Source organism: Petaurus breviceps, unplaced genomic scaffold, assembly GCF_028583685.1.
Source record: "Petaurus breviceps papuanus isolate PSGF00001 unplaced genomic scaffold, PetGlider_PUasm1.0 90702, whole genome shotgun sequence".
Lineage (NCBI taxonomy): Eukaryota > Metazoa > Chordata > Mammalia > Diprotodontia > Petauridae > Petaurus > Petaurus breviceps.
The window spans coordinates 5,603,506-5,630,217 of record NW_027187317.1 but is presented as its reverse complement, the minus strand read 5'-3'; the positions used below and the strand labels follow the sequence as shown (position 1 = coordinate 5,630,217).

Sequence of the window (26,712 nt, the reverse complement as noted above, 5' to 3'; positions counted from 1 at the left end):
AGTTATAATTATTGTTTTTCCATGTAGGAGCATAAATAGTTCTAGTTTTTTTTTCTTTTTGGAGGGCAATTCGGGTTAAGTGACTTGCTCAAGGTCACACAGCTAGCTTTTGTGTTAAGTATCTGAGGCCAGATTTGAACTCAGGTCCTCCTGACTCCAGGGCCAGTGCTCTATTCACTGCACCACCTAGCCGCCCAATAGTTCCACTTTAATAACTTCTTTATGATTTCTTTTTTCTGCTTACCTTCTCATGCTTCTCTTGCTTACAGTATTTGAAAGTCAAATTTTCTGTTCAGCTCTGGTTTTTTTTCATCAGGAATGCTTGAAAATCCTGTACTTCATTGAATGACCATATTTTCCCCTGTAGCATTATGCTCAGTTTTTCTGGGTAGGTGATTCTTGATTTTAGTCCTAGCTCCTCTGACCTCTGGAATATATTCCAAGCCCTTTGATCCCTTAGCGTAGAAACTGTTAGGTCTTGTGTTAGCCTGATTGTGCTTCCACAATACTCAAATTGTTTCTTCCTGACTGCTTGCAGTATATTCTCCTTCATCTCGGAACTGTAGAATTTGGCTATAATATTCCTGGAGTTTTGTTTTGGGATCTTTTTCAAGAGGTGATCAGTGATTGAAAGATCAGTTCTTTCTGGGTGTGGTGCTAAATATCTCAGCCTGGATTTCAACCCCAGGTCATCCCAACACTGGAGCTGGTGCTCTTACTCGCTGAGACACCTGGCTGCCCTTAAGCAATTGGGGTTAAGTAACTTGCTCAAGGTTACATGGCCAGGTGTTTCTGGGTGGGTGCTAAGTGTCTGAGCCTGGATTCGATCCACAGGTCATCCCGACACTGCAGCCGGTGCTTAGGCTCTTTTCTTGCTCATGGCTTTCAGGTAGTCCAATAATTTTAAAATAATCTCTCCTGGATCTATTTTCCAGGTCGTTGGTTTTTCCAAAGAGATATTTCACAATGCCTTCTATTTTTTCATTTCTTTGGATCTGTATTATAGTATCTTGATTTCTCATAAAGTCATTAGCTTTCAATTGCTCCAATCTAATTTTGAAGGAGTTGTTCTTTTCAGTTAGTTTTTGAAATTCCTTTTCCATCTGGCAAATTTGGCTTTTTAAGGCATTCTTCTCCTCATTGGCTTTTTGGGTCTATTTTGCCATTTGAGTTAATCTATTTTTTAAGGTGCTATTTTCTTCAGTGTATTTTTGGATCTCCATTAGCAGCAGGCTATTGACTTGCTTTTCATGATTTTCTTGCATCATTCTCATTTCCCTTCCCAATTTTTCCTCCACTTCTCTTACTTGATTTTTAAAATCCTTCTTGAGCTCCTCCATGGCCTGTAACCAATTCATATTTTTCTTCGAGGCTTTTGATGCAGGAGTTCTGACTTCGCTGTCTTCCTCCTACTTCATGTCTTTACCTATTTTTCCCCCAAAAAGGATTCTATGGTCTGTTTGTGTTTCCTCTGCTTGCTCATACTGCCAGCCAATTACATGACTTTTGAGATCTTTTCCACAGTAGAACTCTGCTTCCAGAATGGAGAGAGCTGGGGGCAGAGCCAAGATGGCAGAACAGAAACTGAATGGAGAGAGCTTTGTCCCAAATTGCTGGGGTTTTCCCAGATGCTGAAGCTATTAGGAGGGTGCCGTCTCTATGTCCCCCACAAGCTCTGGCTTACTGGCCACACACCCCAGGACCACCACCCAAGACAGCAATCCAGATCCAAGTAGTTTAAAGCAAGAGCAATTACCTTCTGAATGGTTGCTTGGTCCCCCTACGATCTGTAGGCCAGGAACTCTGGAAGGAGCCATGCTACAGTGGCTACATAGCCACCACACCTCCACTGCTTCTCGCCCCGTACGCAGGGACTGGACCATGCTCTTTTGTCCCCCCCACCCCCACCTCTTCCAAAAGAGTTCAACCCTTTGTTCAATACTTTGTCTTTAGCATTTATGGGTTGAGAAGTCAGGAAACCAGCATGCTGCTGGTGACTCACTCTCCTGAAGTCTGCTCCATCCACTGCTGTTTGGGGCTACCCTGGGGCCAGAACCACGCTGTGCTCAGTTCCCAGCACACTGTGATAGACTCTTCCTGTCAGCCTGCCAGGCTGCGTTCAGTGGGAGGTTTGTTGCTCTCTGTCATTTTGTGGGTTTTGTAGCTCTAAAGTTTGTTTAGAGTTATTTTTATATGTATTGGAAGTGAGTGGAGTGGGAGCTCATGCCATGTTTGTGCTTATACTCTACTATCTTGGCTCTGCCCTTGGTCTTGTGTATTCTAATTTTGGCACTGCCATATTTACATTTTTTTTGTTGTTGTTGCTTGTAATATTTTGTCCTTGAGCTGGGGGTTTCAGAATTTGACTATAACATTCCTGTGGGTTTTCCTCATAGTATCTCCTTCAGCTGGATATCAGTGCTTTTTTTTTTTCCTATTTATATTTTCCTGTCCTGTTCTAATGCTTCAGGACAATTTTCCCTAATTATTTCTTATATTATTGTATCAAGATTCTTTTTTTGATCTTAATTTTCAGGTATTCTGATTATTCTCATGTTCCTCTTCTTGATCTGTTCTCCAGATAAGTTGTTTTTCTTATGAGATATTTTATATTCTCTATTTTTTTTCATTTCTTTATATTTTGTTTTTATTCTTTTTTGGTCTCTTATAACTTTGCTGGCTTCCCCTTGCCCAACTCTGATTTTCAAGGAGTTGTTTATTCCTTAAAATTCTGGACCTTCTTTTCTAATTGGCTGACTTTCTTTTCATAATCTTCTTGTCTTTCTTGGATTGTTCTTATTTATTTACTTATTTTAGCTTTTTCTCAGTCTCTCTCATTTGATTTTTAAAGTCTTTTTCAAGTTCTTCAGTGAATTCTTTTTGGGCAGGTGACCATTTGACATTACTCTTTGGGATAGAAGAGGATTTCTTTACTTCAGTATCCTCCTCTGAAGACAAACTCCAATCTTCTCTATCCCCATAATAGCTCTCTACGGTTGGATTCCCTCTCATTTGATTCTTCATTTTTTAGTGTTGTTGTTTTTGGTTATCTGTAGTAGCTGAATTTTTGTATTCACCCCTAGTTCTGGGGTATGGGAGATGGTGCCTCTGGCCTCAGATCCTCCTTCAGTTCTTCCCTCTGGCCTAGAAACTAAACCCAAACCTCTACCTCCTCTAAGTACCCACAAACAATGGCATCTCCACTCCACTGTTTCTGTACTCACCAGGCATATATGCTGTTTCCTTTTCACCCCTGGTCATGTCTTTATAGCGAGCTGGATCTGGTGTTCTTGTCAGCAAAGAGTCCTTCAATCTTCACTGGCTCAAAGGCCCAAGTCCCCTCACTGTCCCAGGGGTAAAAGTTCCTGTTGCTGGGGCCGAGGCAACCTTCCAACCCAGCTAACCCTAGGGTTTGGCACTTATTGTGTAAGCAGATCTAGGACATAGCCTGGAGGTGTTCACTCTTTACAGGAAATAAACTTCATCCTGGAATTTTTCTTCAGAAGCTCTCTGATTATTCCAGTAGGACCCCAGTTCTGCTTCTACCTGTATTTATTTTTACCAGCTCTATGTTTGCTGTGAGCAACTATTGTATCTCTTTCATGGGGCAAAATCCCGAGAGCTTGGAATTTTCTAATCTATTCTGCCATCTTCCCAGAATCCTCTCTTCCTAGGATTTTCTAAGAAAATGATCATGTCATCAGCAAATAGATTTTAAAAATTTCTTCCCTTTGCTTATTTTTATGCCTTTAATTTCTTTCTTGTCTTACTGTTTGCATTTCTCAAACTATATCTAAGAATAGAGGAGAGAATGGGCATTATTTTTACTCTTGTATTTATTGGGAAACTTCCAATCTATCACCATTGCATATGATGCTGTCTTTTGCTTTAAGATCCTTTTTATGATGTTAATATGTCTTTTTATGCCTATTATTTTGTAGGGTTGGGTTTTTTTAAGCATAAAAGAGAGTTATACATTATCAAAGGCTTGTTTGATGGTTTTATTTTCTGCATCCCTTGAGATAATTATGTAGCTTGGAATATTTTTATCTAATATAATTATTTATAATGATTGTTTTCCTAATGTTGAACCATTTTTATATCCCTAGTTTAAATCTAATTTGGCCATAATGATTTCTTGGATAAATTGCAGAAGTCTGTTGACAGGATTTTATTTAAAATTGTTGAACTGATATTGACTGGTCTATATACTACTGTGTTTTCCCGATAATAAGACCTATCCCGAAAATAAGCCCTCCCCTTACTGTGTAAGATTCCTCTAAAATAAGCCCTCCCCTGAAAATAAGCCCTATTGAGATTGCTACTGTAGTGAAGGTGATCCCCTGCGCTACATGCTACATTACGGTACCCTCTGTATGCACCGTTCCCCCCCCCCATGAAACACACACCGCGCTCCGAGCTGCATCCAATCAGAGCTGCAGCAGTGAGCGCGTCATCCTGTTCTTCCCCAGTGATTTGCTTATTGAATAAAGGTACATTTTTTTGTTCACATTTACCTGTTTATTAAAATTGCTGTCAATGTTCATTAAAATAAACCCTCCCCTGAAAATAAGCCCTCTGGTGTTTTTCTGTCCAAAAAAATAATAAGACAGTGTCTTATTATTGGGGAAACACGGTATATACTGGTTTACAGTTCTACAGAATTCATGGTTTTATATATCACTTAATAATTAATTTTGCACTCTTTTATGATGTCTCTTATTGCCTTATACTATTATGGTGCTAATCTACTTTATCTCACAAATAAAGTTACTTCCCTTCACTTATTCTACAATATCATCAAACCAGAACACTTTTGAATAGAAGTTCTCTGGGGACTGAATTAGTTTTTTTTTTTCTTTGTATCCTCATCATGTAGCACAGTGCCTTGAAATATACTGTATGTTTAAAAATTATTGTTAATGGACTGACTTAGTATTTCTTATCTAACCTTTAATGGTTTCAATGTTTATATGCACATGCTGTCCCTCATGGCTTTAATGGACTCCCCACTCATATTTCCATCTGCTGAAGTCCCTTTCTTCAAGTCCCAATTCAGGACCTACCTTCTCTATGAAGCATTTCCTATTTTTTTTTCCTCTTCTCTGATCTACTGGTGAGTATTAAATTTTTTTAAATAAAATTTTGACTAGACTTCTCTATTGCATTTGTCACTTTTTCCTTTCTATTATGATTATGTCTGTCTGTCTGTCTGTCTATCTCTCTCTCTACCTATCTATCTATCTATCTATCTATCTATCTATCTATCTATCCCTTCCCTTAGCAACAAGCTTCCTGAAAGTAGAGATTTTTGGCATCTTTCTCTCTATATCTCTAGCACCTACCACATAGCAGGTATTCAATAAATTTTAAGGGAATTAAAACTTAAATATTTTAGTATTATTATTATTGTTTAATTACTTATGTATTTTTCTTATCTTCTTGACTCAGAGAAAAAATAAACTGAATTCAGTTCAACAAACATGTATTTAATTATCTATACTGTGTGTGTGTATGTGTGTGTGTGAAGCACTCTATCTTTTATGTCTTTGAATGAATACAGGAGGAAAACTAACAGAAACGAAACATTAGCATTATAGCAGTGGGTCATTTTCACCAGGACATAAAGAGTAATACAAAGAACTCCACCTTGTTTTGCCAATTGTCTATGGAGGATTTATGGAAAACTGTAGGCAAAGAAGACATAGAATGAAACAATATATTAGGGTTTCACTTTGCATCACTAGAGAAAATATGCATACTGATGAATTCATAAATCTATTCAAATACTGAAGTTTTAAATATTAAATAATTTTTCTCCATTCTACATTCAAGGAATAAATATTAAGATGATATTGATAGAAACAAGACAAATCCAAAATAGGGTAAAGGAATAAAAGAACTCTCCAGGTATTAAGTTATTAATAAATAACTCTGAGTCTCAGTATACAACAAAAGATTTAAAAAAAGTTTTGAAAGTGACCCTGCTTTGAGATTTCTAAATGTTACCAGAAATCTGAATTCATTCTTGTTAAAATATTTAAAGCATTAGCATTCTCAGTGAAACACTATAATAACTTAACAAGAAATTTGCTCTTCTCACTAGTAGGGAATCAGATACTAAATTAACTTCCTTAGAAGGATTAAGGTAAAATATTTAGGCGACTCTTTTTATGTACTGCTTTACATTTATTTAATAACTATTTCATTGTTACATACTAAACATTTTCCTTTTTAAAAAAACTACAACATATTAAAATGTGGGCTTTAAGTACTGTAACAAATTATGCAAAATGTGAGTTACTACTCTGTATGCAAAACAATGACTACAATGTAAGATATTTTTTATGAAAATGTCAACACGTTAAACTCAGAGTACATTCTAAATCTCATTATAGCACTATTCAATAGGGTTCCTCAGAATTTGTTACTCTGGCTTTAAAAATCTTTAGCTACAGATTCTATAAAAGTATTCGTTTAGATGAATTGCAAAGTAACTTAATACCATGGTAGGAAAGTTATTTAGTTGCAACATTTTTTTATGATTAACTCTTTCCCCACTGAACTGAATTAGGAACTTCAGGGAAATTTTTAAACCAAGACTGTGGTTTGGTACCCCTAAGAGACAGAGTTGAATATTTTTGTTTAGTAAGGGATTAAATCCATGTTGGGCTGGGTAGAAACTGGATTTTTTTCTTGACTTTGAAACTTGTGCATTTTTCCCATACAAATCAAAATTAAGAAATAATGGTAATTGAGTTGCTATTGAATTTAGCACTTTTTGTCTAATTGTGCCTATTTGTATCTTACATACATAGTGGTGCTATTGAAAAGTGAGTCTTCTACTAGAAAGTTCTTTAAATTCAAGGCATAAGTTTTATAAAATGAATTAATATCTTATTTTGATAATTTTTAGTCTAAATTTTTTATAAGACATTTAACCAGAATAATGGACTACCATTATGCTCAGAGTTTCTTTAGAAAAAAATCTTGCATAAAAGATGTTCTCAATAATTATTTGTAAGAATCAATCAAGTCAACAAGTATCTATTAAGCACTTGCAGCCCAATATTGTACTAAATTATGGAAGACAAAGAAAAACAAAGAAAAAATCCTTGCCTTCAAAGAGTTTGCATTCTAATACAATATGCAAACTACATACATAAAAGATGTCTCTAGGATAAATTGGAGGTAGTCTCAGAGGGAAGGCACTAGCACTGGTGGGGCAAAGTGAGAAGGTAGGAATTGAATTGACTCTTTACAGAAGCCAGGGAATCCAGGAGACAAGGTTAAAAAGATGATTTCAGACAAGAATGACAGCCAATGAAAAGGCACAGAAGAAAGTGTACTACATTTGCAATATTTTCTCCTTAATGTAGGAACTCTGAAATTTGGCTACAATATTCCTTGGAGATTTCTTTTTGGGATCTCTTTCAGAAAGTAATCAGTAGATTCTTCCAATTTTTATTTTACCCTCTGGTTCTAGAATATCTAGGCTCTTTTTTTTGATCATGGCTTTCAGGTCATTTAAAAATTTTCTCTCCTATATCTATTTGCCAGGTTAATGGTTTTTCCAATGAGATATTTCACAGTCTTCTTTTTTTTTTTATTCTTTCGGTTTTGTTTTATAATTTTTTGATTTCTCACAGAGTCATAAGCTTCCATTTGCTCCATTCTAATTTTTAAGGAATTATTTTCCTCAGTAAGCTTTTGAAACTCCTTTACTATATGGTCAATTCTGCTTTTTAAGGCATTCTTCTCCTCTTTGGTTTTTTGAACCTCTTTTGTCATTTGAGTTGGTCTACTTTTCAAGGTGTTATATTCTTCAGTATTTTTTGGGGGGGTCTCCTTTAGCAAGTTGTTGATTTGTTTTTCATGATTTTCATGATTTTTCATCACTTTCATTTTTCTCTACTTACTTGATATTCAAAATCCTTTTTGAGCTCTTCCATGGCCTGTGACCAATTCATAGTTTGTTGTCTTCTTTTGGTTGTGTTTTGATTTACCTTGTCACCAAAGTAAGATTCTATAGTCTGATTTTTTTCCCCACTGTTTGCTCATTTTCCCAGCCATTTACTTGACTTTTTAGTTCTTTGTTAAGGTAGGACTCCGCTTCCAGGGTGGATGGCTTACTGTCCCAAGGGTTTTGTATAGCTGTTTTCAGAATTACTACTAGGGACCTGCAAATTTTCAGTTCTTCCAAGGTTGCATGATCAAAGGAGAGGTGTTTATTGCTCTCCTGGTCTCTGCTGTGGTCTGTGAGTGACCACAAGGACACTTTTCTGCCTTGGAACTGTGAGGAGAATTCCTTCTCTACCACTGCCACAAGTTCCTCCACACCAGTGCTTCTTTTCACAGCAGGACTGCAACCCAGATCCAAGCATGGGCAAAGCAAGAGAATTCAGCCTCAGTGCCAGCAAAGAGATCTCTGCAATCCCCCTTTTATCAGTTGTTTGATCCCCCTCATTGATCAGCCGCTCGATCCCCCTACCATCTGTGGGCCAAGAGTTCCAGAAGCAGCCACCCCTGCCGCCGCCTCCACTGCTGCTGTCCTGTGGTTGTGGATGGACCATTAGCCTATTTCACCCAGATCCCACAGACCTCTCCTACCAACCTTCTAAGTTGTCTTTGGTGTTTCTGGGTTGAGAAGTCTGGAAACCACCACAGTTGCCTCTGATTCTGTTCCCTGAGGCCTTCTCCAGTCCTATCTGTGCCACACAGCCCATGCTAAACTGTGTTCTCTCAGATTGGTGTGACAGACCTTTCCTGTCGACCTTCCAGGTTGTCTTCAGCTGGAAATTTCTTTCATTCTGTCATTTTGTGGATTTTGCTCTTCTAGAATTTGTTTAGTCATTTTTTACAGGTATTTGGAAAGGTCTAGGGGAGAACTCAAGCAAGTCCCTGTTTTTAGTCTGAGATCTTGGCTCTGCCCCAAGGGTATTACATTTGAACAACAGCAAGAAGGCCAGCATCACTGGATTGTGTCATGTATGGAAAGTAGTAAAGTGTAGGACATCTAGGTAGTGTAGCAGATAGAATGCCAGGCCTGGGGTCAGGAAGACCTGAGTTCAAATATGGCTCCAGACACTTACCAGCTGTGTGACCCTGGGCAAATCACCTAACCTTGTTCGCCGCAGTTTCCACATTGGTAAAATGATCTAGAGACATAAATGGCAAGCCACTGTAGTATCTCTGTTAAGAAAATCCCATATAGGGTCATGAAGACTCAGATATTACTGAAAAACAACTGAACAACAATAAGAAGGGTTTGGGAGAAAAGCAAATGAATTTTAAGAAGGCAAGTTCCTAGGAAAGGTCAGACAGAGTGGCCTGAAAATTAAAAGGGAAAGATAAATTCTAGCTAGGTGAATCAGAGAAGGCATGGTAGAAGTGGCCTTGACTTGAAAAGTAACTGATCTTGAGTGAGGAGACAAGTGTGTGACCAGTTATTTCATTTTTGTGTTTAGTTTCCTCATATTTAAAAGTAGAAGGATAAAAATATTGTTGTTCTACCTACATATCATAGGATTGTTGCAGGGAGAGGGTTTTAAAAATACTAAAAAAGCTATGGGTGGCTAGGTTGTACAGTGAATAGAGCACTGGCCATGGATTCAGAAGGATCTGAGTTCAAATCCGGCCTCAGACACTCGACACACTTACTAGCTGTGTGACCTTGGGCAAGTCACTTAACCCCAATTGCCCTGTCTTCCCCCCTCCAAAAAGCAAAAAATCAACCCCCCCCAAAAAAACCCCAATCCTAAAAAACTATATAAAGTAAGTTATTAGGAGCCCCTGTTCATTTTTAAGTAGGGGTACGAGGTCATCAGGTTTATGCATTAGGAAAATTGCTATGACTGTGATGTGAAGGATGTATTATAGAGGAGAGACAAAGTCACCAGGGAGACCAGTTAGGTGTCCTTAACTAGGATGTGGTCTACTTCCATTCCATTGTGCATCTGTTGCTTTGCCTGATTTTATAATTTCATGGAACAAGATACTCCCTACTGTCCTCCCTACCCACCCTCCTTTCCTGTCTTCTTTTGTATGTCGATGCCCCACTAAGATTGCAAGCTCCTTGAGAGGCAGAGACAGTCCTTTTTATTAATTGTATCCCCAGTGCTTAGCAAAATGCCTAGCACATAATAGGTGCTTAATAAATGTTTATTGGTTTGGACTGGATATTGGCCACAGAAATGTAAAAGAAAAATGTATGGAAAAATGTTTTAAAGACAGAAAAAACAAGACTTGCATGGAAGTGGGATTAAAAGGGGAGGGCTTTGAGTCTAGGTGGCAACATGAAAAGCTTGGGTAAAGGAAACAGCGATACCAGAAGAAGAGATGGGGATACATGATAGTTCTACTCAAATTCAGAGAAAGGATTAGATTTCTTCTGCTTGGTACCAGAGGACAGACAAGTTGGAGAAATTGATTTGGCTTCGATTTAAGGAAAATTTTCCAAAACATTAGAATTGTTCAAAAATAGAATGGGCTGCTCAGAAGGCAATGATTATTCAAACATTGCAGATCTTTAGGCAGACTGGATAACCATTTCTTGGGATGTCACAGAAGGAAATCTTGTTCATTTATGGGAGGGGTTTAGATTAAATATAAGCCAAAGTCCTTTCTAACTCTCTGATGTATAATTTTGTTACTGGGAGAATGGTAGTACCTACCATCCAGTGAAATGAAAAAATTAAGGAGGAACAGATTTAAAAGGAAATAGTGAGTTAAATCTTGAACATGAAAATCTCAAGTCTGTAGGTAACACAATCAGATCAAGAAGTTCTATAATCATTATCCATTATAGAGTGAAGTATTCCTAAAAATTAATATTATATTGAGATTGTTTTCCTTTAGGGTTACTTAATACTAAAGGATAGTGATGATACTACAAAATCAGAGCATGGATTTTGACTACAGATTAAGTTGCCCTGTTTAGGAGAAAGAGGAGAAGGAAAAATGGAAATTGGGTCTCAGAGATATCTTTTCTTACTCTAACAAAATGTAAGTGCCTTAAAAACAGGAACCAATTCATTTTGTCTTTGTATCCTCAGGGCACAATATGATACTTGGCACAAGGTAGGCAATTAATAAAGGGTTTTTGATGAACTCATTTAATGTTAAAGAAATAATGGGGGGGGGTTCCCTAAAACTTTGTCATGAAGTGGAATTGGCAAAATTACATTAGAAAACTAAAAAGTTCCCACTGGTATAGTATGCACCACCCCTGGTCCACTACTATAGGTTTGCAGCTTAACCTTATGATGTGCTACTTCACAATTTACAACATCGTGTAGATGGTATTTTTATATGGAATTAGTAATTTTATATAATCAAAGTATTTTTATGCCCTATCATCCAACTTAATATGATTGGCATATGTTAACATATAACTGATAATGACAGTATGTTCCTCGTACCTTGTGGCTACTCTTCATGTATCTTATTTATACCTATCTATGTATATACTGTCTTCTCTATTAAAATGTAAGTGATTTGAAGGCAGGGACCATTATAGATTTTTCTTTGTATCTTTTATAGTTAGCACAGGGTTTGACACATAGAAAGGCTAAATGAAAGCTACCTGGTTGATTATGATAGAATTCTAGTAAACCAAAATCATTCTAATAACCCTTCGAATCATAATGTAATGGGATCAATCATTGGACTATTTGCAAAATGCTTTCAAGTTTTATGAGTAATACTCCTACATAACTTTTAAAAAATGGATGAAAAATGCCTATTGTCCAGAGCATGGCATGCTGATAAATGGCCAAAATCCATTGAATTAACAAGTGCATGAATGCATACACCTGGGACATTCTTGTAAACTGAATTGGGCCCATATTTGTATAAAAGGAAGAAAGTAAGTTAGATTGAATTTGGGAAGGTGAGCAATACTTTTTAAAAAGTTTATTATTTTGGGGCAGCTAGGTGGCACAGTGAATAGAGCACCAGTCCTGGAGTCAGGAGGACCTGAGTTCAAATCCAGCCTCAGAGATTTAACATAAAACTAGCCGTGTGACCTTGAACAAGTCACTTAACCACAATTGCCCTACCTTCCCCCCTCCAAAAAGCAAAAAAAAAAAAATAAGTTTTTATTTCTATTTTTCAGATAACAATTTTTTTACTACACTATTCTCTTTGCCACCCTTCTTCCTTGAGGAAAATAAACAAACAAACAAATGTCTGATTCTAATAATTTCCTTTTTTTCCTCTTCATTCTTTAATTCAGTGGTCTTTTTGTTTTCAATTGTATTAATCTCTTCTAACCAATCTATTGTAAAGGCCTGTCAAATGTACCTTTGCAACATATTTTGAATGTATATTCTCTCTTCCACTTGAATGCGCAGTATTCTCCTTCTCTCTCATGATATTGCTAATAGCCTGTTGAAGGTCCTTAACTCCTGTCTGGATTTTAGCAATAGCTTGTTGGTTGTTCTATCTGCCACAAGTCTCCCTCTCCTCCAGTCAGTCCTCCATTCAGCGATTCTCCTAAAGCACAGCTCTGACCATGTCACCTCCCTATTCAATAAACCCTAGTGTCTCCCTATTACCTCTAAAATAACACACAATATCCTGTACTTGACATCAAAAGCATTTTTTAACCTACTCCTCTGCTCCCTTCACTCCAACCTTTCCATTCTTCTTAATTCCTATACCTTCTCACATACTTTTCAAGCAAATGATAGACTCCTTGCATTATCCTGAATGAAACATTCTACATCCTGGCTCTGGGCATTTTCTCTGGTCATCCTGCATGCCTGGAATGCCCTCTTTCCTCATATTCACATCTTGGTTCCAGACTTCTATAGGAAGCCTTTTGCAATTGCTCTTACTTCTAGGCTCTTCTCTCTGCTGAGTATTTCTTGTTTATCTTGGATATAGCTTGTTTGTACATATTTCTTTCCTGTTGTCTTCTCCATTAAATTGTAAGCTTTTTTGAGGACAGAATTGTCTTTTGCTTTATTTTGTATTCCAGTGCTTATCCAGTATTTGTATCCAAGTGTATCTTTGTATCCAGTATACATAATGGGCACTTAATAAATGCTTATTGACTAGCTCATTTCATAATTTCTACTTTGCTATTAATTAGCTGGAGTTTTTTGATTTGATACTCAAATTTTTAAAACTGCATGTCAAACTTGTTTATTTGCTCTATTTCTCTTTGGTTGATGAATGTGTTTATTTTTTTATTTTTATTTTTGTTGGAACTGTTTTAGCTGTACCTTACAAGTTTTGATATCCTGCATGATCTTTAAAGTTTGTTACTAAGGATTTGTTTTTCTTGTTCCTATTTCTAGATGATTCATAATCCTTGGATTATCTCTTCCCGTTCTATCTTTTAATTTGTTATTCATGTGTTCTTCAAATCTTGTCTTTTGATTTTTTTTCCATTAATTTTCCATCTCCTTCATTTTTTGGTCTGTTGTCCTTTTTTTTTTCTTTCAGAGATTCTATGTTTTGGAGAGAATCTTTGGTTTTTGATCCTAGATTCTTATATTCTCCGATTGAGACTTGGCTCCCTCCTGATGACACCCCTTCCAGTACTTGTTCCACTTCACTCATATCCCTGTGGGGGAGTCAGTACACTCTTGCATTCCATTGTTAATTTTAGAGGTGGACTTTCCCTACCATCATTTAATAAACTCTCCACCGAGGCTCATTCAGTCCCTATCTATCACCCCATCAAGATTCTAATTGCTGTAATGCACCTACCTCTAGAATACTTTCCTTTTTTCCCCAATGCATTCAGTGCCTTGTTCAAAATCCTTCTTTCCTCCCCCACTCCTACCTTCAAACCAGGGAACTTCAACATACATACTGCTTTTCCCTCAAACACTTTTAACTTCTGAATTCTTCCTGAATTTCCTATAGCCTACTCCAACACCCTACCTCAGCTACTCACAGAGATGGTTATACACTTGACCTTGTTTATCACTGTCAGCTATCCCACTTCCACATTCAAGAACTCCAAAATTCATTTATTTGATCATAGTATTTTGTTATACCACCTTTCCTTCTGCTTCCTTTACCTTGTTCTTTGTTCTCATCATAACCTCCAATCCTTTGACCCTTCTGTTCTTTCCTGGGTCATCAATTCTGCATTGGCCACTTCTCTATCTAATCCCTTGGTAAGCCAGTTCAAACACATTATCTTCTATACTTAAGTCCCTTGCCCCTTATCCTATCATCTCTTTTGCCTTGACAAACTGCATTGTGGGAACACTCCCATCATTTACGGTCTTCAATCCTATGCAAGAGCTCCTGAATAAAGCTAGGGGGAAAAATCATGAAACTGCTGACTGGGTCTACTACAAATCTATCTTACTTAAGTTCAACTAGGCTCTCACTGTAGCAAGGCAATGTTTTTATATCTCCCTAATGCATTTACTTTTTCACTAATCAAAGAAGCTTTTCCGAACCATTTTTCCCCTCTTCAAAGCCTCCTTTGGCGCTACCTTTCATGAAGAACTCTCTCTTGTATTATCCTCATTTTACATCACTCAAATATCTTCCCGCTCTACCTTTATGTCGCACATGAAGAGTTTAGGCCCTCCTTGCTAAGGCTCTACATGAATGACTGATACCATTCTAGCCTGTCTTTTCTGGTATACTGCTCCCTATATCATCTACGCTCTCATTAGTTTTCATTCTCTTTCTGTCTACTGACTGCTTTTGCTTGCTGCCTACAAACATGGCCATATATCTCTCATCCTAAAAAATAAAACAAAACAAAAAACAAAACCCCAAAGAACAAACAACAACAAAACCACCTCACTTGATCTGCCCATTTCTGCAAAGCTGTTATCCTGTATCTTTTCTCCATTTCATGTCTAAATTTCTTGAGAAGGCCACCTACAATTGGTATCTACATATTATTACTCCCTTTCACTGTGTTAATTTTCTGCAGTCTGGCTTTTGACCCCATCATTGAACTGTAACTTCTCTCTTCAAAATTAGAAAGATCTCTTAATTGCCTAATCTTTTTTTTTTCTTTTTAGAGGGCAATTGGGGTTAAGTAACTTGCTCAAGGTTACACTGTTAGTTTTTATTTTTTTGGGTGGGTGTTAAGTGTGTGAGGCCGGAACCGAACTCGGGTCCTCCTGACTCCGGGGCCAGCGCTTTACTCACTGCGCCACCTAGCCGCCCATAATTGCCTAATCTAATGGCCTTTTTTCAACTGTCATCCCTCTTGACTTCTCTATAGCCTTTGACACTGATGATGACACTTTTCTTCTTGATACTCTCTCCTCTCTAGCTTTAAGTGAAACTGCTCATATCTGGTTCTCCTTCTACCTGTCTATCTACTCCTTCTTAGTTCCCTTTGCTGGATCTTCATTCAGGCAATATCTACTTATGGAGGTGCCCCAAGGTGTGAGCCCTCTTCATTTTTCCTTCTATAATATTTTGTTTGGTGATCTTATAAACTCCCATGAATTCAATTATCTCTATGATGCTCAGATCTATTTATTAGGACCTAACTTTTCTCCTGACCTCCAATCTTATATATCCAGATGTCTATTGGACATCTTGAATTCAATATCTCACACTCAGCATATAGAGAACAGAACCCAAGTTCTACTTAGCAGTCCAAGTGATCTTCCCAAGTGCAGGTCTAACCATGCCACCCCTCTTCCCTTCATTCAATAAACTGTAGTATTTCCCTATTGCGTCCAAAGGCAAATATAAAATCATATTTGTCTTTTAAAGCCCTTCACAACCTGGTCCCTGTTCTTTTTCTGCAGTTTTCTTATGATCTACTTCTGCTATTCTGTAACATTAATTTTCTTGTTGTTTCTCATTTGAGACACTTCATCTGCTGACACCACACATTTTTACTGTCTGTCCCCAAACCCCAAATTCACTCATTCCTCCTTTCTACCTCCTTCCTTCCTTGGTTTCCCTCAAGTCTTAGTGCAATTCTAACCTTTTGAAAGAAGCTTTTCTTGGACCTCTTAATGTTAGTATCTTCCATTACTTTCCACGTTATCCTGAATATATCTTTTTGTATGGTTGTTTGCAGGTGGTATCTCCCATGAAATTGTGAGCTCTTGGAGGGTAGGAATAGTTTCTGCTTTTCTCTGTATTCCCAGTACTGTTCTTGACACACAATAAAGGCTTAACAAATGCTTGATTTGAATTCTTGGTTAGTCTTATTGACTGATTTCCTTATTTAAGAGCTCTAATTTCCATAATTAAAAAAATAATAATTTCTAGAGTCAGAATGCAGACCAAAGCATACTATTATCTCTCTTTTTTTTCTCCCTTTAGTTCTCAGTCTTCTTTCACAACATAATCAATATGGAAATATATTTAATATGATTGTACCTGTGTAGCCTATATCAGACTGCTTGCTGTCTTGGGGGGGGGAGGAGGGAGAAGGGAGGGAAGGAAAAAAAATGGAACTAAAAATGTTATAAAATTGTCACAAACTATCTTTACATGTCATTGGCAAAAATAAAAAAAACTATTAAGTAGAAACAATATTTTCACTTAATTCTTTGAATTATCTTTTCTACCATTCCAGGGGTTCCTTGAATTATTACATTGTTCTGGGGGCCACTGGAGAATTTATTGTAATACTTTTAACTTTTGCAGAGGGTTGTGATACAGACTCCTTTGTTGTGAAATGACTGTTCATTGGGATGGCTCTTTCATTTTATTTTCTGGTTCTTACATCGCAGATAACCTTTGGTGATGTTTAGCAGATGCTCTGGTGGTTTTTCTGTTGTTTTATTGCTATAAATGTGCTTATTAACACCAGCACTTTTGCATCTGTTTGGTCTGTGATTAGGGCCTCTCTTTCAGCCCCATGGCTGACCTTGGCGGGGCAGGAAGGGCTTGGGGGAGTATACCCTGAGCCACTGCTAGGGTGAAGTACTTAGAAACTGTCGCAGTTTGGTCCCTTTTCCACCTTTCTCTTTGTCCTTATGATGACTGCTTGTTTGCTCTTGTACAGTATTAAAGACCTGTAATCAGTGCTGCATCTTTCTGGTCCCCCTTGAAAAGTGGAAGTACTTCTGTGGGCCAAAGGCTCTATACTTTTCCAAAGATACTCCCTTTCATTCCTTTTGAGTCTTGGGTCTGGTCTATTTCATTGATTTTAACCTGCCATGCGACCTGGGCTTCCCACAGGACTTTACCCCTAAGTTCATGTCTAAACTGAACTTGCTATTAGGGATGCAGTACCTTCTCCTCAGGGGCAAGCCACAAATCCTCTACGTGTATATAGATTGGGGGGTGGGGATGGGGTGGAAGGGAAGAAGGAGGAAGAAGCATGTCTAGGATCTAACCACCTACAGAGACTAGAGAGCTCAACTTCAGCTCTTTTTTGTTTAAGAATTATCTTGGGTTGACTTCCTTCTGTTATATTCTTTCTTTTGTCACTAGTTTGCTGCATTTAGGGCTACTTTTCTTACTTATTTGGGGTTGTGAGTAAAAAGCTGCATCCTTGGTTACCTCTATTCCCCCACCTGCCCTCAGTATATGATAAACACCTCTTAAAGGGTACACAGAGTTGCCATTGTATGTGTGAGAAGAATCAGAAGACTCTGAAAAGACTGTATACATGCAGGTCACTAATAATGATATACAGTATAGACAGAACATACTCACTCATGGTGATGTGAATCAGGGGAGAAGTGAACCATTCTCTTGTTACTTACTGGGCCAGATGTAGCAACCTGAAGAGATCAAACAAAACAAGGGAGAAGAAAAGAGTTATAAAAGAGTTTGTAAAGAGACAGTAAATAATGGGAGACTACATGACATCTAAAATGGATAAAATAACATAGAAGAAAATGTTCTAAAAAAGGTTCTCAGAGTCTGATGAACAACTACTGAATGAAAGCCTGACCATTTCTATGAGCTGGGCATTTACTGTTTTTGTGACTTATATGATAGTAGTTTGGTACTATTTTTTAAAAGTACATTTTAAAATAATGTTTTATAATACTGAGAACCAAACCATTGGTCTTTTTATTTGAGAACATTGTTTCACTGATCATATATTTAACTTTATTTGGAAAAAAATGGTTTTATTTAATTAGGTTTTTGTTGACCACCTTGTATTTTATAGAACTATATGCACAGTTTATTTATAAATATAAGTAATGCCTGCTATAATGCACACATTTAAATGCATACACTAGCTTAAATCATCAAATGTGTTCTTTTTTACATATTAAAAAAGCTAAGAAATAATGTATATTATCTTCACACTTATAAAAAAAACCACAAAATACATTTCACTAACAAAAAGAAAGCTTTATTTCTCTATTCACAGACTCAAATCAAACCATTACAAGAAGCCATAGGATCAATTTAGAATTAGAATGCCCTCTCGATTAACCTAATTCACTTCTTGCATTTCTTAGGAAACCTTTTACATTCCACTAATTAGAAAGGTTTGTGATATCCACATATCTGAAATCTAGAAATATTAATATTGCCTGATGCAATGAATAAGTTCACCATCACTGTATCAGAGTAAACATTTGCAAGTATAGACACCATCAAAACATTGTGAACTTCTAGTACTGTCGGCTACACTCAGGTTAACGTTCTGTAATTATAGAAGCATCATTTAAGATAAAGAATTTAAAATGGCATGGTGATGCAGCAAATAACTTAAAAAAGCCTGAAGAACATAAAATTGAAATGATATTGTCTTTCATTTGGGTAAAAGGTAGATGGCAAAGAAGCTTCAAAATTCCAAAAACTACATTTAAATATTCACTGCAGCTAATGCTAATGACCAAATGGTTACTTGGGAACCATAGGTAAACATGTGGCTCAACCCCAGGACTACCTCCAGTGTTCATCTCAAAATGAGGTTTTCATGCTATTCCAGGGGGTATCCCTGGCATACAGTAATCCATTTTCTACACTGTGACTGTGAGAAAAGCCGACCGGGCCTATGTCATGCTTTGTTACAGGTTCATGATCACATTATCTCATGGTGGACCTGACACTTTTATTCAGTTTACAGTATGTTCTGTGTACAGGCAACTTATTTCCTTTGCCAGGGCTGCTGACAACCTTTTCCACACTATATTAATCTTGTTTACTGACTTTATCTTGGTACAAATATCAGAAAACTGAACTTTTTATCTCATGGAAAAAATAAACAACATGTTGACAGAAGCAGAAGCTATTTTCTGGACTCAAATTGCTTGTTTACCTGCAGCAATACTTATGGAAAAATGTTTAAGTCTTGATCTGGCTTGAAAAATATAATCCAAAATTTAATAAATGAAGAAATCTCACATGAACCCATGTGATAAATTGCCAGGTGAAACAATACATCTGAACATAATACCACTGAATTTGTAACTAATTTATACAATAATATAAATGTAAGCTTTCAATCTAGTCACAAACAATCAGACAGTGAATTTCTCAGATTTGTTATATTTATATCTCTAAGCACATTTCAATTGTTGGAAAAAAAAACACAAAAGGTTTTACCGTATCAAATGAAAAATTTTAAATATTTCTATCTACGTGAAACTCTTATAGTTTTTTTCCCATAGTGAATTCGTGTCATACTCTATTGTTACTTTAAATTCGATTTTTAAAACAACCAATCCACAAGTATTTATTAAGCCCTACTATGTGTCAGGCATAGTGCTGAATTCTAGGATACAAAGAAAGGTAAAAACATTCTGTGCCCTCAAGGAGTCTCTGCTAATGGCAGAAGCACACACACACACACACACATACACACACACACGCACACACACATACACACACATACGCACACACACATACACACATACACACACATACACATACACACATGCACACACATACACACACATACACACGTACATACAAACATACACACATATACACACACATACACACATACGCATACACACATACACACACATACGCACACACACACACACACATACGCACACACATACATACACACACATACACACACATACACACACACATACACACATACACACACACACATACGCACACTGCAAATGAGAGCTAATTCCTAAGAGAAGACATAAGCAGTATTGCGGGAGGGAACAGGGGAAAAGAAACGCTCTTGCTGGTGGGATTTTAGGTGAGTCCTAGGGCTCAGTCAGGCAAAATTCATGAAGTCTGTAGGCAGATGGAATTTCATGTGTATGAAACAGCAAGAAATTCATTATATATCAATGTAGAATATGTGGAGGGTAATTAAGTGGAAGAAAACTGGAAGGTTAGGCAAGGGCCCTGTCTGAAGAGCTTTAAAAGTCAAACAGAGCTGGGTATGGTAGGGTCCTCTCATATTTCTTATTATAGGGGAAGCTCTTGCTGGTATACTGCTTGACTTTGGTAGTTCTGAGCTGTAGAATAACCGCACTGAGTCTAGCATCAATAAGATGAGCCCCAATCAGGACTGGGATGGCTTGCAAAAGATGGATTGCAGGGAGGAGAGGATGATGGTATGTGGAGACCAAGTAGAAAATTATTATAGTCTAGGCAAGAATTGCAAAACATCCTGAACTAGAATATTTGTCATGTAAATGGAGAAAAAGGAGATGTGAAAGATGTTGTGGAAGTAGGATACCAAGACATGGACATAATTAGACATGAGAGGTTAGGGAGAAGAAAGCAACAAACAGCTACTACCAGGAATGTGAGATTTAATCAGGGAAGAACAAAAGAATTTCTATGAAGCAGTAAGAGCACAGTGAGATCAGATAAAATGAATCTGAACTGGATTCACTAGACATAATTCTGGTTCAGCAGCTTGGCAAGAACTGAAAAAGCAGATTATGATTAGAAAGGAAAATGTCAGTGTTCAAAACCATGGAAATTGTACAGTTTTGCCTGAATGCCGAGTTGTTTTTCTTTCCTGTCTGACTCTTTGTGACCCCATTTGTGGTTTTCTTGACAATGATACTGGAGACGTTTGCCATTTCCTTTTCGGGCTCATTTTAGAGATGAGGAAACTGAGGCCAACAGGGGGGATAAGTGATTTGCTCAGGGTAACACAGTTAGCTAGTGTCTGAGGCCAGATGTGAAGTCAGGAAGAAGAGTCTTCCTGATTCCAGGCCTGGCACACTATTCACTGTACCACCTAGGCGAATGAAAGGAATGTTTAAATTATGGCCTTGTTTATGTGGGTTACTGTGGGAGAATGGGGATAAAGGCAACAAGAGTTCGTAAACTGGATCAGGATATGATTTGGGAGTTTGCTAGGCACAGGATAAAGAATATACCACTTGAAATGGTACTTTTCTGAAGTCTATTATGACGAAGACCTTTAAGAAATTCGCTAATATGTACTGGGAATTCAGTTGTAAGGTTACTATGACATATTAAAATCTGCTAAAAAGCGTAATTAGGCTTCAAAGTATAACTTTCAATATGGTGACCAAAATGCAAATCTTTAGCTTCTTCAAAACAATAAAATGAAATAAAATGAGAAAGAATGCAGTCACTCAAAGTACTAATACAAACAAAACACTAAAAGCTAACAAATAAAAATCCAAAGTTAATAGTGAGGCACTATGATATAGTGAAAAGAATGATGGATTTGGAATCATTAAAACTGAATTTAAATGCTTAGTTTCCTCTTGAAAAATGAGGAGATTGAAGTAGATGATTTCTAAGGTCCTTTTTATACCTAAATTTTATGATCCTAAAATAAGTAGATAGGATTTATGGTACAAAAGTATCCTCTGCTTTAAAAAACAATTTAAAGCATTATTCTTTGGGAGTTTAAAGAATCTTAAGTAGACCAATTCTGTTGGGTATAAAAAAGATATCCCCTGAGGCCTAGACACAAGATAGTCCTTCCCCTACTACTACTATAGTAGGGGAAAAGGACAGGACAAAAGTGATAGATGGAGAAGGGAGCAGGCCAAGTCATGGAATATCTTAAAATTTTCAAAGGACTTCCTCTGGAAATTTAATCCATACAAAAACAAAACAAAACCAAAAACTGAACTGGATAATCTGTAGAACTATAATCTATCAAAGATCTATTTTAATGTCAGATGAAATTATTAATCCTGGTAAATAGTACAGTGCAGTGAGATGTTTTCATTTTCTCCAAAAAGAGATAGTAATCTTTTCTGCGAAAAGATTAAAAGTTAACAAGTTTATATTCCTTTGAATATACAGGCAAAGAAATATTCAATCCTGTGAGGATTATCAAGCAAAAACTAATTATATCTGGTAAGAACAGATGGAAGAGTTATTCTACAATCTAATCCTTGCTATTTGTTGCTGCTTTGGAGACAACTATTTACATAATTAACTATCATTTATTGTAAAACTAATCTTACACATTCAATCATATACTTTCCTAGATATATGAAGTACATTTTCTAGCAGGACTATTTGATTAAAAAAACAAACAAAAGTTTCAATATTCCTGCAATAATCAATATAAAATATTATTTGTCTTATAACCTCAACTCAAGAAAATATGGTTGGTGATAATTTCAGGCTATATAGTTGTAAGATCCAGAATAAGAGTAATTTTTATTTACAGTATTTAGTTTCTGAAGTAGGACTAAGTCTTATAGTATGTACTTATATAGTAAGACCACATATTCAAAGTTTCATGTACCATAAGATTTTTTTAAACAATTAGGGTTCCTATTACAATAGACAGGTGTTTCTAATGGAAAGAGAAACACATTAAATTCAACAGCAATATTGTCATTGTAATAATTCCTAAGGTCCATAATTATCAATTTACTAAAAGAAAAAAATAGCTAAATGTCCTTAAAGAAAGAAAAAAAATCTATTCATATAGTTTATTAACTCTGTTAAAAGCAATGTCTCATGCTTATCAGCCATTTATTATCACCAATTTTATAGCCTGACTCACGAGACTAGCAGAAATAGCTTCCTTTACATCTGACTTTAGTTCTTTTTTAACTAAATTCTCTGAAGTATGATCTTAGAGACCTAACTCTTACTTTCTTTTTCTTTAACTTTCCATCTCGACCCCACTTTTCTGTATCCAGGAAAATGAATAATTACCCAAATCTGGTCAAATTTTATGAAACAATAATGTTAATATAAAGGAATAATAAAAAGCTGTATAAATGTTGGGTGGTTTTCAATTTGAATTTATACCTTTGATTCTTTAGTTATGTAAAAAGGTACCATCTCTCTCCTTTCACCCAACAATAGTCCTCCCTCATCTTCCTAACTGATTTTCTATTATGATTTTATTCATCCTTCAAATGTTCTCTTGCTACAGTGCCTACCATGATAATCACAGAAGGTGACAGGCTCCCATTCCAAAGAAGAGTTTTTTTTTTAATAGGACATTCTTGTAGTTCTCTGACTACAACTCAATCACATTTCCCCTCCCTCTAGGCTTTAGGTTTCCAAGGTACAACTACTCCACCTATGATTCCTTGCCAGTTTGTCCAAATCCAGAAGTTTGCTGCTACTTCTTGTAATTCTTAATCTAATAGTATTTCTTCAAATTGAAATACACTTTTAAATCAGAGCAGGCCCTAAATAAGTCCTCCATAGAATGTTCAACAAATATGTGCCAAATCTATATAAGTGACAAGTGTTAGGGAAAAGTCAACAACACGGGCTTAAAGATGATTCAAAACACTGAAACTTATTTTAATAAACAATTAAAATTTTGTTTATTCTAAATTCACACCAAACAGAGGAATAGCCTCCTTTTAAAAAGCCATATTTTTGGCCTAAGAAATTTAATACTTTGTAAATAGGAAATAAAATCAAGTTTTTTTGTTTATATCAATATCTCTTGATATTTATTTATACTGTATATAAAAATATATTTCTCTTGTTTGAATGTAAACTTCTTAGGGGTAGGGATTGTTTTATTCTTTTAATTTGTGTCCTTATTAAATAGTCACTGATTAAATGCTCGTTGATTGAACCAAACAGTATTTCATTAAGAATGAAGCTTGGTGTTTCACAATGACATTTTGAAAAGTAAAAATCCTTAATGAAAAATGTTTACTAATGCTTTGGCAAAAGGAGTAAAAGAAAAACTAAATACTCAATTCTTATAATGAAGGTTTACAATCTGTGATTGTAGCTAGCACAGTGTTTTATACGTGTTTAATAAATGCTTCATTCATTCATTCTTTTGAATCCCAGATTTAGCAAGGGACAGGAAAAGTTAGAGTTCAATTCATACCCAAATCATGAATCCAATCTCAAAAATCCACAATATATGACCATATAAACTGAAGAATTTAAGTGATGAGGAACTTACTACTCTCTCAAAATAGTCCATTCCATTTTTTGCCACCCCCAACAGTTAAGAAATTTTATATGATGTTGATCTGAAATCTTCATTCTAACTTCCATGCAATGGTTCTAGTTGTTTCTTGCAAGAAAAAGACAATGTCTAATTCTTTGAATACTTGAAGTCCTAAGTACTTTCAACTGGTCTTCACAGGTATGGTTTTAAGTCTGGTTTTTGTTTTTGTTTTTTTTTGGCCAATGTCCCTTCCACACTGTAACCCCTACCAGAGCTGGTCTCAATACTCCAGATTTGGTCTGACATCTGAGGAGTATGGTAGGACTGCCACCTCTTGGGCATTAGGCTAATAACGAAACCTAAAAATTACATTAGATATTTTGGCAATACATTAAACTATAGATTTACATTGCTTGCTGTTCACTAAAAACCCTAGCTCTTTTTCACATAAACTACTCTTTAGACATACTTTTCCCATCTTGTTTTTGGGGTACAAAAAACAAAATCAAAATGAGACAACTGCACAATTGTAATGGTAATGGGATTTGAAGGTCTTCCTTGCCCCCTAATAGGCTGAATGTAATCACATGGAGCCTGTGGTGGGAGGGGCTTGCTGAAGGGTGGAGCAGAGCCTATAGGAAGCTAGGAGTCAGAGCTGTTAGAGCTGGAGAGGAGAGGAAGCACTCAAGGCGACAGCTAGGCTTGTGAGTGTTTGTTTGTGGGAAGGCTAAAGGATGGTGTGACTCCCTGCTGTGTTATGCTGTGTTGACTTCTTTGTTACTATGCTGGATTTGGTTTTCTGGTGTCTGAATACATGTTTTGCTTCTGTCTTATATATGGAGAGTCTATTATATTTTGTGACTAAGAACTATCGCAGCATATTCATAGCTGCTGTTGGCACTGTGAATATTATGTTGGCACTCTCTAGACATACTTTCCCTATTCTGTTCTTGGGATACAAAAGCCAAAGTCAAAATCAGACAAATGCACAACTGCATGATGTTACATTGATTTTTACTAAGTTTTAACTGGTCAGAGTCAGCATATTATTTCAAATTATGGGAATGTTTTTGAATCTGAACCTGGTAATCAATAAAGGCATTTCACCAAGTGCTGGGGAAACATGGACATAAAACAAAGAGCTTAAATGATATCAGGTGAGACAGTATGTGTACATGTAATATAGGTATATATGAAATATATCTAAAATAAATACAAAGTCAGCTATTATATTTAATTAATCCTTTCAGGAGCATGTCATCTATAAGTCTGGTAAGCCTTCATCAGATAAAAAAATTTGGACAGAAAAGAGTCCTGAGTAACTCCTTTTGAGACCTCCTTCTAAGGTTGCCATAAGTTCATTAGTCAACACTCTCAGTTCTGTCAGCCAACCAGGTCTGAATCCATCTCTTTGTTAGCTTTCCCTCCACATAATTTCCTCTTGTCCATAGAGATACTGTGAAACTTTGCCAAATGCTTTCTATACTATGTTCACATATACCATGTGTATCAAGTCTATGGCATTTCTCTGATCCTAAATAAATAAAGTCTGGAAAACCAATAAAAAAAAAAAGAGGTTACTCTACCATCACCTCCTTAATGAACCAATGTTGTTTCATAAAGCTTACCTTCTTTCTTCCTAAGTACTTTCTATCTTTTGGCTTGTCATAGTGCCTGGTACACTATAAGTGCTTAATAAAATGCTTACTGATGGACCTCTGTGACAATTTGTTCCATAATTTCATCAGGAATAAACATCAAGCTAAGTGGCCTAAGTATTCAGAACCTTTGCCAGTTTCCATTCTATCAGCACTGTTGTGATTCATGTGATTCACCATAATTGCTTAGAAGAGACCAATAATGACTCAGGAATCACATCTGGAAGTTGTTTTCTTTTTAATATTCTAGGATATATTTCATCTGGACCAGGTGACTTGAACTCATTTTGAAGCAACTACATGATTTCTTACCATCTATTCACTTATCTTATTCTGTTCTCTATCTTTTCTAGTCTGGAGATATTTCAATAAATGCTTATTAAACTACAAGGGAGGAAAGAAAAACAATCTTTCATTTATTTCTTTATCTATGAATTGGGCAGATATGGTAGAACTATCTGGAGGAACACTCATAATTAGAGTTTATATTCATATAGTGTTTTAAAGTCTGCAAGTCATTTCAGTCATAATACAAGCATTATAGTCCTTATCTTTCAAATGAGGAAATGGAGGATGTGACAAGAGGTTAAGTCATCTGCTTCCTGTCATAGGGTTAGTAAGTAGTACAGGCAGAACTCCAACCCAGATCTCTGACTCCATGTCTAGTATCTTTTACTTATTACCATGTTACCTCTCTTACTGTAAGTGATGTGCTGTTAGCTTTACAAACAGCTTACATGATTTTTTACTAACTATAAGGGGAAAACAAGGTATAAGGGATTCTATCTATCTATCTATCTATCTATCTATCTATCTATCTATCTATCT

At 36.4% G+C, this 26,712-nt stretch overlaps 1 protein-coding gene across 4 annotated transcripts in view; it reads right to left on the bottom strand.

The window, feature by feature from the left end:
• GPATCH2 (G-patch domain containing 2) overlaps positions 1-26,712 on the bottom strand; it is a 258,389-nt gene that overhangs the window by 88,512 nt on the left and 143,165 nt on the right. For all 4 annotated transcript variants that reach the window (XM_069066026.1, XM_069066021.1, XM_069066020.1 and 1 more), the window contains one exon: positions 17,620-17,687. In XM_069066026.1, coding sequence (XP_068922127.1) covers positions 17,620-17,687 — 68 coding nt within the window. The remainder of the gene's footprint in view (positions 1-17,619; positions 17,688-26,712) is intronic.